The sequence below is a fragment of the Haliotis cracherodii genome, unplaced genomic scaffold (genome assembly GCF_022045235.1).
Source record: "Haliotis cracherodii isolate W230 unplaced genomic scaffold, xgHalCrac1.p SCAF_19, whole genome shotgun sequence".
In the NCBI taxonomy this organism is placed as follows: Eukaryota; Metazoa; Mollusca; class Gastropoda; order Lepetellida; family Haliotidae; genus Haliotis; species Haliotis cracherodii.
Window position 1 is genome coordinate 16,690,083 of NW_027266274.1, and position 13,828 is coordinate 16,703,910.

At 38.9% G+C, this 13,828-nt stretch overlaps 1 protein-coding gene across 1 annotated transcript; it reads left to right on the top strand.

Annotated features, from left to right (window-relative positions):
- The first annotated feature begins 635 nt into the window (after window positions 1–635).
- Window positions 636–9,693, top strand: LOC139466614 (serine/threonine-protein phosphatase 6 regulatory ankyrin repeat subunit B-like). The gene is made up of 3 exons (XM_071248201.1): window positions 636–719; window positions 3,792–3,887; window positions 5,339–9,693. Exons 1-3 carry the CDS (start codon window positions 680–682, stop codon window positions 9,691–9,693), a joined length of 4,491 nt encoding a protein of 1,496 aa, XP_071104302.1. The 5' UTR covers window positions 636–679.
- Window positions 9,694–13,828: the final 4,135 nt, after the last annotated feature.

Genomic DNA, 13,828 nt, shown 5'->3' on the forward strand with positions numbered 1-13,828 from the left:
TGAAGATTTGCGATATTATCACTATCGTCGACGTTTAAGGTTCCTCGGTTTACGAAAGTATATGTCTCCATCGACTAGATACAAAGTATACAAATGTAAAAAAATATCTAGGATTGTGCTAGAATTGTAACAATACCAATTCACTGGGTATAAAAAAAATAGGCAAAGGTTATTATAAAAAAAACATAATGCATCGGCTAGTAAAGCACACAGAGCTGGTTAACTGGTTGGTGAACAACATTGGATAACATGAAGATTCATTCAAGTAGAGTTCTTGTGATTTACAGAACAACAAAAGCTTGGCTGTCCTGTCTCAGCAGCCACCATGGTGACCACCACTATCTGCTTCAAATTGGACAAAGGAGACATATCTATCTGGAATTCAGTCACCAGAGAAATACAGTTGTTTAGGGAAGCCCTTTGCCTGGTTGACTGTGCACAACTGTGTATTTGATTACATACTTCATGTAGTTCAGACAAAGTACTTGTCCAAAAGACATTGTTTGAGGTGCCTTTTTTTGGTTGTTTTAAGCCATATTTTGTTTGTTCTTGACATGTGCCAGTTTTTCAGTATCAAATATCTAAGTTCCACATCTATGAAAGTTTCAGTCATATGGTTTCTGTTACAGATAGTAAAGTGAATTTAGAACAGGCCAGTAATCCGACCAACCAGGACGAAATGGAGGAACCACTGACTGCAGCAGCACAGAAGATCAGAAGTGAGTTGTCAGCTGTACTTGATCTCACAACCATAGTTCAGCTGAGTGCAATTTGTTTATCTTTACTTGTAATCATTGATATTAAGTCTGACAACCAGTCACCAAGGACCTTTATAGTCAGAAGCACCCACGTTGCACACCTGAGGGCTATGGACGTTATAATTGTGCACAGAGAGTCCCTGCGCTGTTGTTAACTGTCCCTGGGATGATTGGAGCTTGATTAACCACAAGGCTACCCGACCGCTCTGGCCATCAAGGGGTTAGGGAACCCAAACATCTGATACACTATGCGAGTAATGTTCAAATGCTGTCAAACGAGCTGTGGGAGTGTGTTTCTGGTACGGGAACGGATCCTGTAACAACACAGAAGTTTTGGTATACCCTCTTATGAGTGTGGTTTGTTGATCTTGTGGTACGGGCAAAACATTCCTTGAGCCACTTAAAATTTCTTTGCCCAGGTTGCCGGTTTCCTCTCTCAAACCTGTATTAGTGTCGCGATCTTTGAGAGGGATTTTCAATAAGTCCACTACCGACAGGCTGTCATTCTGAGTCATTGGCTGGTTACCTGTCCGATATGGCACACGGCAATTTATCCTGGGGTGACATCACTCGAAGAGCTAACTGGTTCGTCAGTTTCGGTTTGTCAATTCCCGCGTTTCAGAAGTTGTATCCTTGATGGACAAGGGCGGTTTTGCCCCGTTAAATAGTCAGAAAAGTGAGTATCAACAATATCCTCAGACAACTTCCCAAGGCAAGGGAGTTAAACAGGATTTTTACAGTCAATTAATTCACTTGACTCAGAAAGATGACCCTGTGAGTAGTTGTTAAATGAAACGCAGAGTAGAAAACCATTGGCTGAAGGTTCCTCATATGGCTGCAAACGACCGCTCATTATCTTAAAATTATACTTGAGAACGTATAGCTTTCTTTAGTTTGGCCTTTCCCAATGGATCTGTTTCTGCAGATGAACGAGACTGATCTATACAATTTGTCATAACTGTTTACATTAAGTTTCATGTAAGTACCTGAGCTTGACAAGGTCCATAAGCTTTAAGCATTTATTAGTTGATATGGTCTGCTGTCTTTTCGCCTTCGAATTTACTTTTTTGTTACATTTCCAAGGGAACAAAATAGTTGTGATGCCTACCATAATGATTTTTGGACTAAATCTTAATTTTCACGTATTCATATGCAGGTTGGTATGCAATTTGATGCATCAGTGACCAGTGATACAATTCCCTTTTTTGCCTTGTACCTGATGTTCCCGTGTTTTTTCAGGAGAACAATTGACATGCTTGTACATGTTTGTGACAGATGATACTGGTAGGACAGGATACGCTCACGTTTTCGTAAACACTTAGTATCATCACTTTTTGATGGTGTTATGATAGTCGGAATCTTACAATGGATGCTGCCTTTAGCAGTTATTTCTCATGATTATGGTTGTGTTGCTTTTATTGTGTACCTCTGAATATCCATGCTCTTGGTGAGATGCCCTTTGTTCCGAACAATGATTGCACATGAATTTAGTCAAGAGTTTTAAATAACTATGTCAGTTTGCACGGCCAATTCTCGGTCATTTTTATATAAAATCTCGATATGGATGCCAAGGCACATTATGAAAAGTTTTTGTATTGCCACTTCTCGAACACAATTTTACAAAATGTTATGAATTTTGGGACTTGTATTGCTAGTTGTGAGACTCATGCACAGTTCGCTTCTTTGCATTGTTTGTCCTTTTGTCCTTGTCGATACCATTGTATTCTCTCAAAATGCATATTTTGCTCTGTAAGCATCTTCTCTAAAAATGAGATCAAATTTGGCATGAGTGTTACATCGCATTGTGTTCAAATAATTAGAATTTAGTGTTACTCTTTAGTTTTCAGTATACGACATAATCGCTATAAAACTGGTGTTTTTTTGTTTTGCTTGCGTAAACTTGTTATTCATAAACCCACATGACAGGGATAATAATCATAGCATACGTAATCGGGTAGGAACGCATTTTGATTACACTGTGCTATCCTTGCAGATACATGCTCATTATAGCAAGTTTCACAGAAATAAGTCAGGGTAGGACCCACGTCCCCTGTCTGATTTTCACCAGCACGTCATGCACCTCCAGGATGCTGACTCTCACCCTTCCTCCCGAATCCTCTCCCGCCGCCTCAGACGCCCTCCATTGATCCTACATTTATCAGAGCTTATCGGACCTTATCGGCGACTCTTGCCTTCTAGCCTTCTTGGCGCCTCGAGCCTCAGTGACGACTTCGGATCTTCCGAGTGCACCTTCAGTGGACCTGAGCTACACCGCATCACTGGCACTTATGGTGTCTCCGAGATGTGGAGGTGGCACCTCAACAGCTTATCCAGGCTCCCCTATATGGATCCCGTATGGCTCTAGATGTTCCAGCTGACTCTGGCCTGGGCATGTATCAACCAGACACTACTGGTTCACACCTACCCTTATTCGCTGAGCCGATGCTGAAGGATCTAGTCCCAGAATTGGATGAAGATTTGCGATATTATCACTATCGTCGACGTTTAAGGTTCTTCGGTTTACGAAAGTATATGTCTCCATCGACTAGATACAAAGTATACAATTGTAAAAAAATATCTAGGATTGTGCTAGAATTGTAACAATACCAATTCACTGGGTATAAAAAAAATAGGCAAAGGTTATTATAAAAAAAACATAATGCATCGGCTAGTAAAGCACACAGAGCTGGTTAACTGGTTGGTGAACAACATTGGATAACATGAAGATTCATTCAAGTAGAGTTCTTGTGATTTACAGAACAACAAAAGCTTGGCTGACCTGTCTCAGCAGCCACCATGGTGACCACCACTATCTGCTTCAAATTGGACGAAGGAGACAAATCATTGCCTGGTTGACTGTGTATTTGATAACATACTAGTTCAGACAAAGTACTTGTCCAAAAGACATTGTTTGAGGTCATGTTTTATTTGTTTTAAGCCATATTTTGTTTGTTCTTGACATGTGTCAGTTTTTCAGTATCAAATATCTCATCAACATCTATGAAAGTTTCAGTCATATTGTTTCTGTTACAGATACTAAAGTCCCTGTGAATTTAGAACAGGCCAGTAATCCGACCAACCAGGAGGAAATGGAAGAACCACTGACTGCAGCAGCACAGATGATCAGAAGTGAGTTGTGTGCTGTACTTGATCTCACAACCATACACACACAACCATTTACGAACACAAAAACATCTTCAAAAGATTGTATGTCATCAAGAAACTGTACGTTGAATTTACATGTTTAGAGTAAAAGGCAATTTGTAATGGAATAAACATCAAAGTTAAGACAAGGTTGGTTATCAAGGTGTAAGGGAACCCAAACATCTGATGCAATATGCAAGTATTGTTCAAATTCTGTGGAAACGAGCTGTGGGAATGTGTTTCTGGTGCGTGAACGGAGTTTTGGTACACCCTCTTATGAGAGTGGTTTGTTGATCTGGTCGTACGGGCAAAACATTCCTGGAGCCACTTGGAAATTTCTTTGCCCAGGTTGTCGGTTTCCTCTCTCGAACCTGCATTAGTTTGACGATCTTTGAGAGGGATTTTCAATAAGTCCACTTACAGGCTGTCATTCTGAGTCATTGGCTGGGCTGGTGAGGGCTCATTTAGAGTGTCCGATATGGCACAAGGCAATCTATCCTGGGGTTGACATCAATCGCAAGCCAGTTCGTCAGTTTTGTTTTGTCAATTTCCGCGTTTCAGAAGTTGTATGAAGTTAAATTGTCAGAAAAGTAAGAATCAACAATATCCTCAGACATCTTCCCAAGGCAAATGAGTTAACTGACTGGGCTCAATTGCAATTGTGGCTCCGCCAGTGGCTATTACAAGTTATGTCCCTTCTATGCTTCTCCTATTGACCAATCAGATTCCACCTCTCATATCACTTGCATTTGCTTCAAACAAAATGGCGTCGTTCAGTCAAGACAATCTGATCGACAATCGAAATCTATATTTACTTTGCGAAGTGTATCAAACCATGATTAAAAAGAGGAAAAGATTTAGAAAATATCTGTTGGTGATAAGCATGTTTTGCAAATCCTGCAATCTACCGAATTGTTAGTACAGCCCAATATAACTCATTCTCTCCAGCCTAGTTCGACATTTGTGAAAACTGGACTTTTATAGTCAGTTAATTCCCTTGCCTCAGGAAGATGACCCTGTGAGTAGCTGTGAAATGAGAAGCAGAGTAGAAAACCCTTGGCTGAAAGTTCCTTATATGGTTGCGAAAGACTGCTCGTTTGCATAAAAACCACTCTGTAAATTCATTCTCTTTAAATTATGCTTGAGAACGTAAAGCTTTCGTTAGTTTTGCCTTTTCCAACGGATCTGCCCAATGGATCTGTTTCTGCAAATAATAGAGACTGATCTATACAATTCGTCATAATTGCTAACATTAAGTTTCATGTAAGTATCTGAGCTTGACAAGGTCCATAAGCATTTAGCATTTATTAGTGTTTTGCAAGAACAATGGAGAACATTTTTTTTAACCAAACCTGGCAGTAACATTTGTATTAATTGTCTATTTTCTTGACATTTTAATGATGTGGCAGTACATACATATCGTTATAATTTCACAGAAAGAACGGAATCTAGGATACAGGCGTGGACTAAAGACATGGTGGATACAGAAGCCCTGCAAAAGGTGACAGAGAAGCTAGAAAGAGGAGCAACATGGGTGACAATTAAGGGAAGGCCAGGCGAGGGAAAGTCTACAATAGCCTATATGGCTCTCAAAGATCAACATAGACAGGGGAGACAAGTTTATCAGGTTGTGTCACCAGAAGAGTTAAATGAGGTCATAACATCCTGCACTGACCCTGTCATTATGTTGGATGACATATTCGGTGATCTAGAATTTGATGCAGCAGAGTGGGCCAAATGGAGGCCATATCTACGAATTATTGTGAATGTGAACGATTCTGACGAATATACTAAACAAAAACCCAGAGATATGTCCACTGCAATTGTAAAAGGTTCAGAGGGGACAAACGATGAACAAACACAGATAAAAAGAACAGGACCAAACAAAGACAAAACTATCATCATCCTTGTAGGCCATGATTATGTGCTGAAATCCTCATTACCAGACTTAGGAAGGATGGCAGATTACGTATCCAATCCTCAATACGTGGTTGAAGTCACCTCGCAGAGAGACAAAAGTGAGCGAAAGAAGATATGGCATGTTCATGCCGAAACAAAACACATACACTTAGATGAGTCAACTGTGTCTCTGATATGTGAGACTGACCATCCGCACGGCTTTCCCCATGTCTGTAAAATGTTTGTCACAGCATATGAACATGAACAGACTCAAGCTGAAGTGGTGGCTTTCTTTCAGTCACCTCTTACATTCCTCAAGACGACCATGGATAAGTTTCTTCAGGATGAGATAAAGCGTTCACTGTTCATGGCTATGATTAAAGGAGATGGGAAGATTAGTGCACAAGAGTTGGAGGAGGATGGTATCCGTGGTTATGAATGCATAACAGCTGCTGATGATTTGGATGGATCTTATCTCAAGAAGGAAGATGGCACATACATGTTTGATCACCCGTCCATATATGACAGTGTTGCTTTAATTATCAGTACAAAACAATCAAAGTTTGTCATCGAGAATTGTAGTTTGACATTCATCCATCAGCGAATTCGTCTTAAACCCAACATAAAATCGGGGGAAAACCTTCCTGGTGAGACAGATCTTGTTGCAACTATCCCATGGACCTGTGCTAAATATTTAGCAAGAAGATTTGCAACTGAAATTGAAAAGAGAAATTTGTTGCATGTTTTAGCACACCAGGCATGTTGTAATGCAGAGTTTGTTAAGTTGCTAATGGACTGTCTGAAGAAACAAGGTGACATGTCTGTTCCTGCTATTCTCAAACTTACTGATAATTATTCAGGACAATCATTTTGTGAATTACTTTCCAGCAACAAGTCATTTCATCTGATCAAATTTTTTATGAAGAAAGAAAACATAGCATTCAGCCAGAGTGAAATAAGGGACATTTTACATGGGGTGTGCACAAATGCTGCTTGTAGTGTATTAACCTACATCAATGAACACATGAATCTGGAAATAAATGCTAAATATGGTAGGAAGGAGCAAACACCGCTTATGTTAGCAGCAGAAACAAAGGACAGCGAGTTTGTTAATCAGATTCTGTCTCTTGACCCAGACCTGAATGCAAGAGACATGCTCCGTCAAACTGTCTTTCATTACCTTTGCAAATATGGCCTTACATCAGCTGTGGAACATACGTTTAACACGGATGTGGATGTTAAAAAACATTACATGTCATCAGGCGAACACCCCCATAATAGTTTATCTACTACCACACTCCCTCTATACTGTGCCATAGAAAATGGCCACGTAGAGGTGGTGCAACTCCTAATGAAAAGAGGATGTGAAGTAGACAACCAGGAAGGTCTTAGACGTGCTTGTATGGGATTCAACATGGACATGGTGCGTTTATTCTTAGATAGAGGAGCACGGGTTGACGGTGATGCTGTGTACAATGCTTGTACCATGGGGAACTTAAGTATCATTAACATGTTGTTTGAACTGGGTGCTGCTGTCAATATGTCGTCATCTGAGGGAGTTACTCCTCTTCATAGCTCATGTGGACACAATCCTAAGGTTGTCTCGTTTTTGCTGGAGAAAGGAGCAAGTGTGAACGTACGCTCAAAAGTTACAGGCGACACACCCCTTCATATAGCAGCAGCAGCAGCAGCAGTATTGTGGGGATCTGGGGAGTTTGTGGATGTGTTACTGAAAGCTCGAGCTGATGTGAATGTACAAAATAATACAGATGACACACCACTTCATAAAGCAGCAGAACGGGGATCTGCAGAGTGTGTTGAAGTGTTACTGAAGGCTGGAGCTGATGTGAATGTACAGAATAATACAGGGGACACACCACTTCATGAAGCAGCAGAGTGGGTATCCACAGAGTGTGTTGATATGTTACTGAAGGCTGGATCTAAGGTGAATGTACAGAATAATACAGGTAACACACCACTTTCTAAAGCAGCAGAACGAGGATCTACAAAGTGTGTTGATGTGTTACTGAAGGCAGGGGCTGATGTAAATGTAAAAAATAATACAGGAGATACACCACTACATAAAGCAACAGGACTGGGATTTACAAAGTGTGTTGATGTATTACTGAAGGCTGGAGCTGATGTGAATGTACAGAATAATACAGGTGACACACCACTTCATCAAGCAGCAGGACAGGGATCTACAGAGTGTGTTGATGTGTTACTAAAGATTAGAGCTAATGTGGAAGTACAGAATGAGGTAGGGGACACATCGCTTCATAAAGCAGCAGAACGGGGATCTGCAGAGTGTGTTGAAGTGTTACTGAAGGCTGGAGCTGATGTGAATGTACAGAATAATACAGGGGACACACCACTTCATAAAGCAGAGGGACGGGGATCTGCAGAGTGTGTTGATGTGTTGCTGAAGTCTGGAGCTCATGTGGATGTACAGAATAAGGCAGGGGACACACCACTTCATAAAGTAACAGAAGCATTTTCGGGTTTCACAGAGTGTGTTGATGTGTTACTTAAGGCTGGAGCTAATGTGAATGTACAGAATAATACAGGGGACACACCACTTCATAAAGCAGCAGGGCGGGGATCTGCAAGATGTGTTGATGCATTACTGAAGGCTAGAGCTGATAAGAATGTACAGAATAATACATGGGACACACCATTTCATAAAGTAACAGCAGCATTGTGGGGAGTCACAGGGTATTTTGCTGTATTACTGAAGGCTATGGCTGATGTGAATGAACAGAATAATACAGGTGACACACCACTTCATAAAGCAGCAGAGCGGGGATCTACAGAGTGTGTCGATCTGTTACTGAAGGCTAGAGCTGATGTGAATGTACAGAATAAGGCAGGTGAAACACCGCTTCATAAAGCAGCAGGACAGAGATCTACAGAGTGTGTTGATGTGTTATTGAAGGCTAGAGCTAATTTGAATGTAAAGAATACTCTAGGGGACACACCACTTCATAAAGCAGCAGGACGGGAATCTACACAGTGTGTTGGTGTGTTATTGAAGGCTGGAGCTGATGTGAATGTACAGAATAATACAGGTGACACACCACTTCATAAAGCAGCAGAGCGGGGATCTACAGAGTGTGTTGATCTGTTACTGAAGGCTAGAACTGATGTGAATGAACAGAATAATACAGGTGACACACCACTTCATAAAGCAGCAGAGCGGGGATCTACAGAGTGTGTCGATCTGTTACTGAAGGCTAGAGCTGATGTGAATGTACAGAATAAGGCAGGTGAAACACCGCTTCATAAAGCAGCAGGACAGAGATCTACAGAGTGTGTTGATGTGTTATTGAAGGCTAGAGCTAATTTGAATGTAAAGAATACTCTAGGGGACACACCACTTCATAAAGCAGCAGGACGGGAATCTACACAGTGTGTTGGTGTGTTATTGAAGGCTGGAGCTGATGTGAATGTACAGAATAATACAGGTGACACACCACTTCATAAAGCAGCAGAGCGGGGATCTACAGAGTGTGTTGATCTGTTACTGAAGGCTAAAACTGATGTGAATGTACAGAATAATACAGGTGACACACCACTTAATAGAGCAGCAGAGCGGGGATCTAAAGAGTGTGTCGATCTGTTACTGAAGGCTGGAGTTGATGTGAATGTACAGATTAAGGCAGGTGACACACCGCTTCATAAAGCAGCAGGACAGGGATCTACAGAGTGTGTTGATGTGTTATTGAAGGCTAGAGCTAATTTGAATGTAAAGAATACTCTAGGGGACACACCACTTCATAAAGCAGCAGGACGGGAATCTAAAGAGTGTGTTGATCTGTTACTGAAGGCTGGAGCTGATGTGAATATACAGAATAATACAGGTGACTCACCACTTCATAGTAAAGCTAAATGAAATTTGTGCATGAAAAGATTATTTGCATGTGATATCGTGAGGCTTGTAAACTAGTACCTGTTTCAAATGCTTTGATCCTTTATTAATATTTGTAATATAATACTTGTCGCTCACTTTTTACTTGCCAAAACCTTTGAACAGTATTGGTATAAATCATACCATCATTGACAGGTATAACATTCTTTTGTTGATCTGCTGTTTATGGGACCACAGTGGAACTCGCAGTAACATATTTAGCATTGATGCTTAGCACATCGTAGCTGTTTATCAGGAACTTCCTTTGAATTAAACACTTATTCACTTTTTGTGCCCTCTTACAAATTTCAAAATTTCAGACTTTCAAACTTTCAAAGTGTAATGTGTATATACTAGCAGAAAGAGGTAATTATGATTCATTTAGAGTGGATTAAATGGTGTAAATGGTATCCAGTTCAAATAATATGTTATTAGGTCATTCGTATGTTCAATGTTTTGTCATGACAAATTCTATGACAAAACCCATGCCTGGTTACAACTCAAATAACATTGTCGATATCATGTGAGACATCCATGTGCATTGATACAGGCGAGGCAGCGCCTGCGCATTGAAGACACCAGTTGAAAACAGACGGGAGAGATGGGTTTTTTTCCAAATGTCAACCAAACATTGGCCCAACTGAGCTAGCATTACTGGTTGGTTCTGGTCTTGTCGTAGACGACGCTCCATCTCATCCCAGACATGTTAAATATTGGAAAGGTCTGGAGAACCAGCCGTCCGTTGCAGTACAGCAAGTTTCCATTAACTCAAAACGTCTGTTACAACACGTGCAACGTATGGGCGGGCAATGGGTTTGGGTATCACGATGCCTTCAAACATCAAAATTGCGAGCCGTGCCATTTGACATGCACACGCAAATTGTGAATCATGTCCCTCAAGTCGTGGAGAGATTTTAGTTTAAGTGCTTTGTGAAGTTTTTGAATTGATATGTTTTTATTCAACTTTGTTTGAAGTACAGGTACATTCTTCAGAGTAATTACAACACTAGATAAGAGACATAAAACGTTTGATAGATAGTGAGAGGGAGAGAATGAAAAAGAGTTGTTTGAATGAGGAAAGAAATTATTGGATGAACAGTTAACACAAGTCTTTTATAGTCTATATATATATAAAGTGTTGACTTGTCATAAATATAGCTTCATTATCTCTACAGTCTTTCTCAGTTAAAGTGCACAATCGGCTTTGCAATTTTGATCTTATCAGCGTTATTTAGGATATACCTGGAAGAGCCTAAATCCAAAATATTAGCGTACAGAAGCAAACAATAAGACACATATCACTTTACTAAACAAAGGGCACCATTTTCATGAAGAATTTACATGATGTGGTACAATACATTATGTCTCTAATTGTTTCATAAATGTCCATGTGTTTTATAAACCTGATTTCATTTGACTGTTATCCAATACAAACCTATAAAGATAACAACAAAATGTTCAAATTCATTGTGGTGTGGTAGGGAACATTTTCGTTTTAAAATTGGTACGTGAATTTAGAGGCATATAGAAGTGATATATATGTAGTAGTATGTAATTATGTATATATCATCAAGTGTATTTTAAGGTCACCTCTTATTTTAATACCTAAGTTTTAGTCTACACTCCAATCTAACCTGCTTCACTAATACAATAGCACAGTCACCCTTGCGCTTGCCTTCTCTATTGTTTCTCTGGTTTCTATTGTTTAGCCCCAGCCCCTTACTTTCAGTGACAGGGTGCATTATGGGACTGGTCAGTTTAAATTCACACTTGTAGTTGATTATGGATGGAGTAGTCGGTTCATCGCTGATATAATTGAGTCAATTGTCACAGGTTAGTTTGGTTGAATTGTATATTTATGTGTTCTTATTTAGTGCTTTGAAGAGTTTGTTAAGGTGCATATGTATGGTTTCTTTCTTAACTTCTTTTAATAATACTTATATTGTTAGGTGTGATAAATATATATCATATCAGTCATCGTATTCAGGTAAATGTAGTTAGGCTAAATTTGCTTAAATACTTTATGTAAGTATGTTTATAATAGATAATCTTAACTAGCATTTTCATGTTGATATTACTTAACTTATTGTGTAACTAAGCATCATGAGTACATTTATTGATAGACTGGAGCTATTTACCTGTAAATTAAAGTTCTGCACCTAGCTGCACATGTATGAATGTATGTCTGTATGTCTGTATGATGAGGTGAGTAATTAGAATATATATTTTAGGGTTATTGTATATACCCAAGGATGTAAACATATTGATGTAATATTTTACACTGTAATTATGTTATATATATTAATGTTCAGGTGTGTCCCTGTAAAGCAAATGTCTGATGTTGTGACTTCATAGGGCACAATTTTGTATGTATTTATAGTGATATGTACTTTAATTGTGTGTTATGTATTAATGCATTTATCATCATTCACCTATTATTGATAAACTATGTTTGTCAATTTATTATATGATAAATCTCCTGTAATATTTACAGTACAGTAAAACAAAACTAATCATGCTAACTATGATTGATCATAACAATGTATATAATCATATTTAAGATTCTAATGTTTGTTAATAAGTTATAATGTAATGATTTATTTGTATGTGTACGTATTGTGCATATTGTAACTCTGTGTATTTATTTTCACAGGGCCGTTTTATTTCTGTATTAAAACAACTGGCATCCACAAATCAACCTGCGTTTAGTGATTCATTCACCTAAACCACTCCGGTTACATTGGCGTCGTCGGCAGGATTGTTACAGTTGTTACAGTAAGGCACCCAGTGACAAGTGACAACGATGGACACTAGCTGTCAATGGATGAACGCGACAGAGATCTGTGTGCTCCAGGACCCACGATGTGAAAGTAATGTAACACAACATAATGTATCAGTTACTTTGTGCCATCATCGTTTCATGAGCTTGCCTCTCAGTGTATAGACAGCGATCAACTTGTATTGTGCAAGAGCTTGATTGACACTTTCGTTAAATTATATTTCGCGTTCTGTGAATGACAATTATTCATGTGAATAGAAGAAGATACCACTGCTGTGATCATGTATAACAGACATTTGTCTTTTCTGTATGTTTATATATAACTGTCCAATGGGTTGTCTGTTGTATATTTGACATTTACATAAAATATTCACTGCATAGATTTGTACAGTGCACTTGGTAGTCTTAATCATACCGGCCGGTCATTAGTTAGTTAGGACATAATTTAGTTAGATCATTAGTTAGTTAGATCATTAGTTAGTTACATTAGTTAGTTAGATCATTAGTTAATCATTCCCTTGGTTGCTATACAGAGTTGTGTCCCTTGGGCACACAAGAAACCTATGATTATGGGTTCGAATCTAGGTTTGCCCCACTTGTGTTTCTAGATTTGGCAGCACCATACCAGTGCTGAGGGTTTAACCAGCGTAGGTGTCTAAGATCTTTCTCACTTCGGGATTTTCTCCCACTTTGAGCTGACATGCCGTGATATGACTGGAATATTGTTCAATGCGGCGTTAAACCCTCACTTACTCACTCATTTAGTTAGTTAATTAGTCTACAGATTTTTTTAATTTTATGGTTAATTTGTTAGTTTCTTAGTTAAGTAGTTATTTAATTAGTGTTATTAGTTTAACTTGTATCATATTAGTACCCTTTATATAGTTATGTAATATATCTGTGTTCGTGTGAAAGAAGTATGACTGTTTAGCACTTACATATTACTCAAACACTATTATAAGCAATAAAATCATAACATAATTTAATAATAAAGCATTTAAATCATCTTATATATAATAGATAGGTCATAATTGTGTTTGGTTACATTCAGTTGGTCATAGAGTTTATTGACGTTGTCTTGGTAAAGTTGTACTGTTGGGACTATGTCTCCATACATCTTATTTTTTTCTTCTTCTTTTTTTTCTTTGCCTTTGCAGCGGTCGCACAGCTTACACTTGCACACCATTACTAACGTTTGCACTTGTCAATATACAAGTATTTTATATCTTGTGTTCTATTCAAAACAACATTGTTTTGTTATAAGTTAGAATATACATATGCAGTTGCAATGTTGGAGATCCAGTCCAATTACTTTACTTCTCTGCTACTAGTGTCATAGAT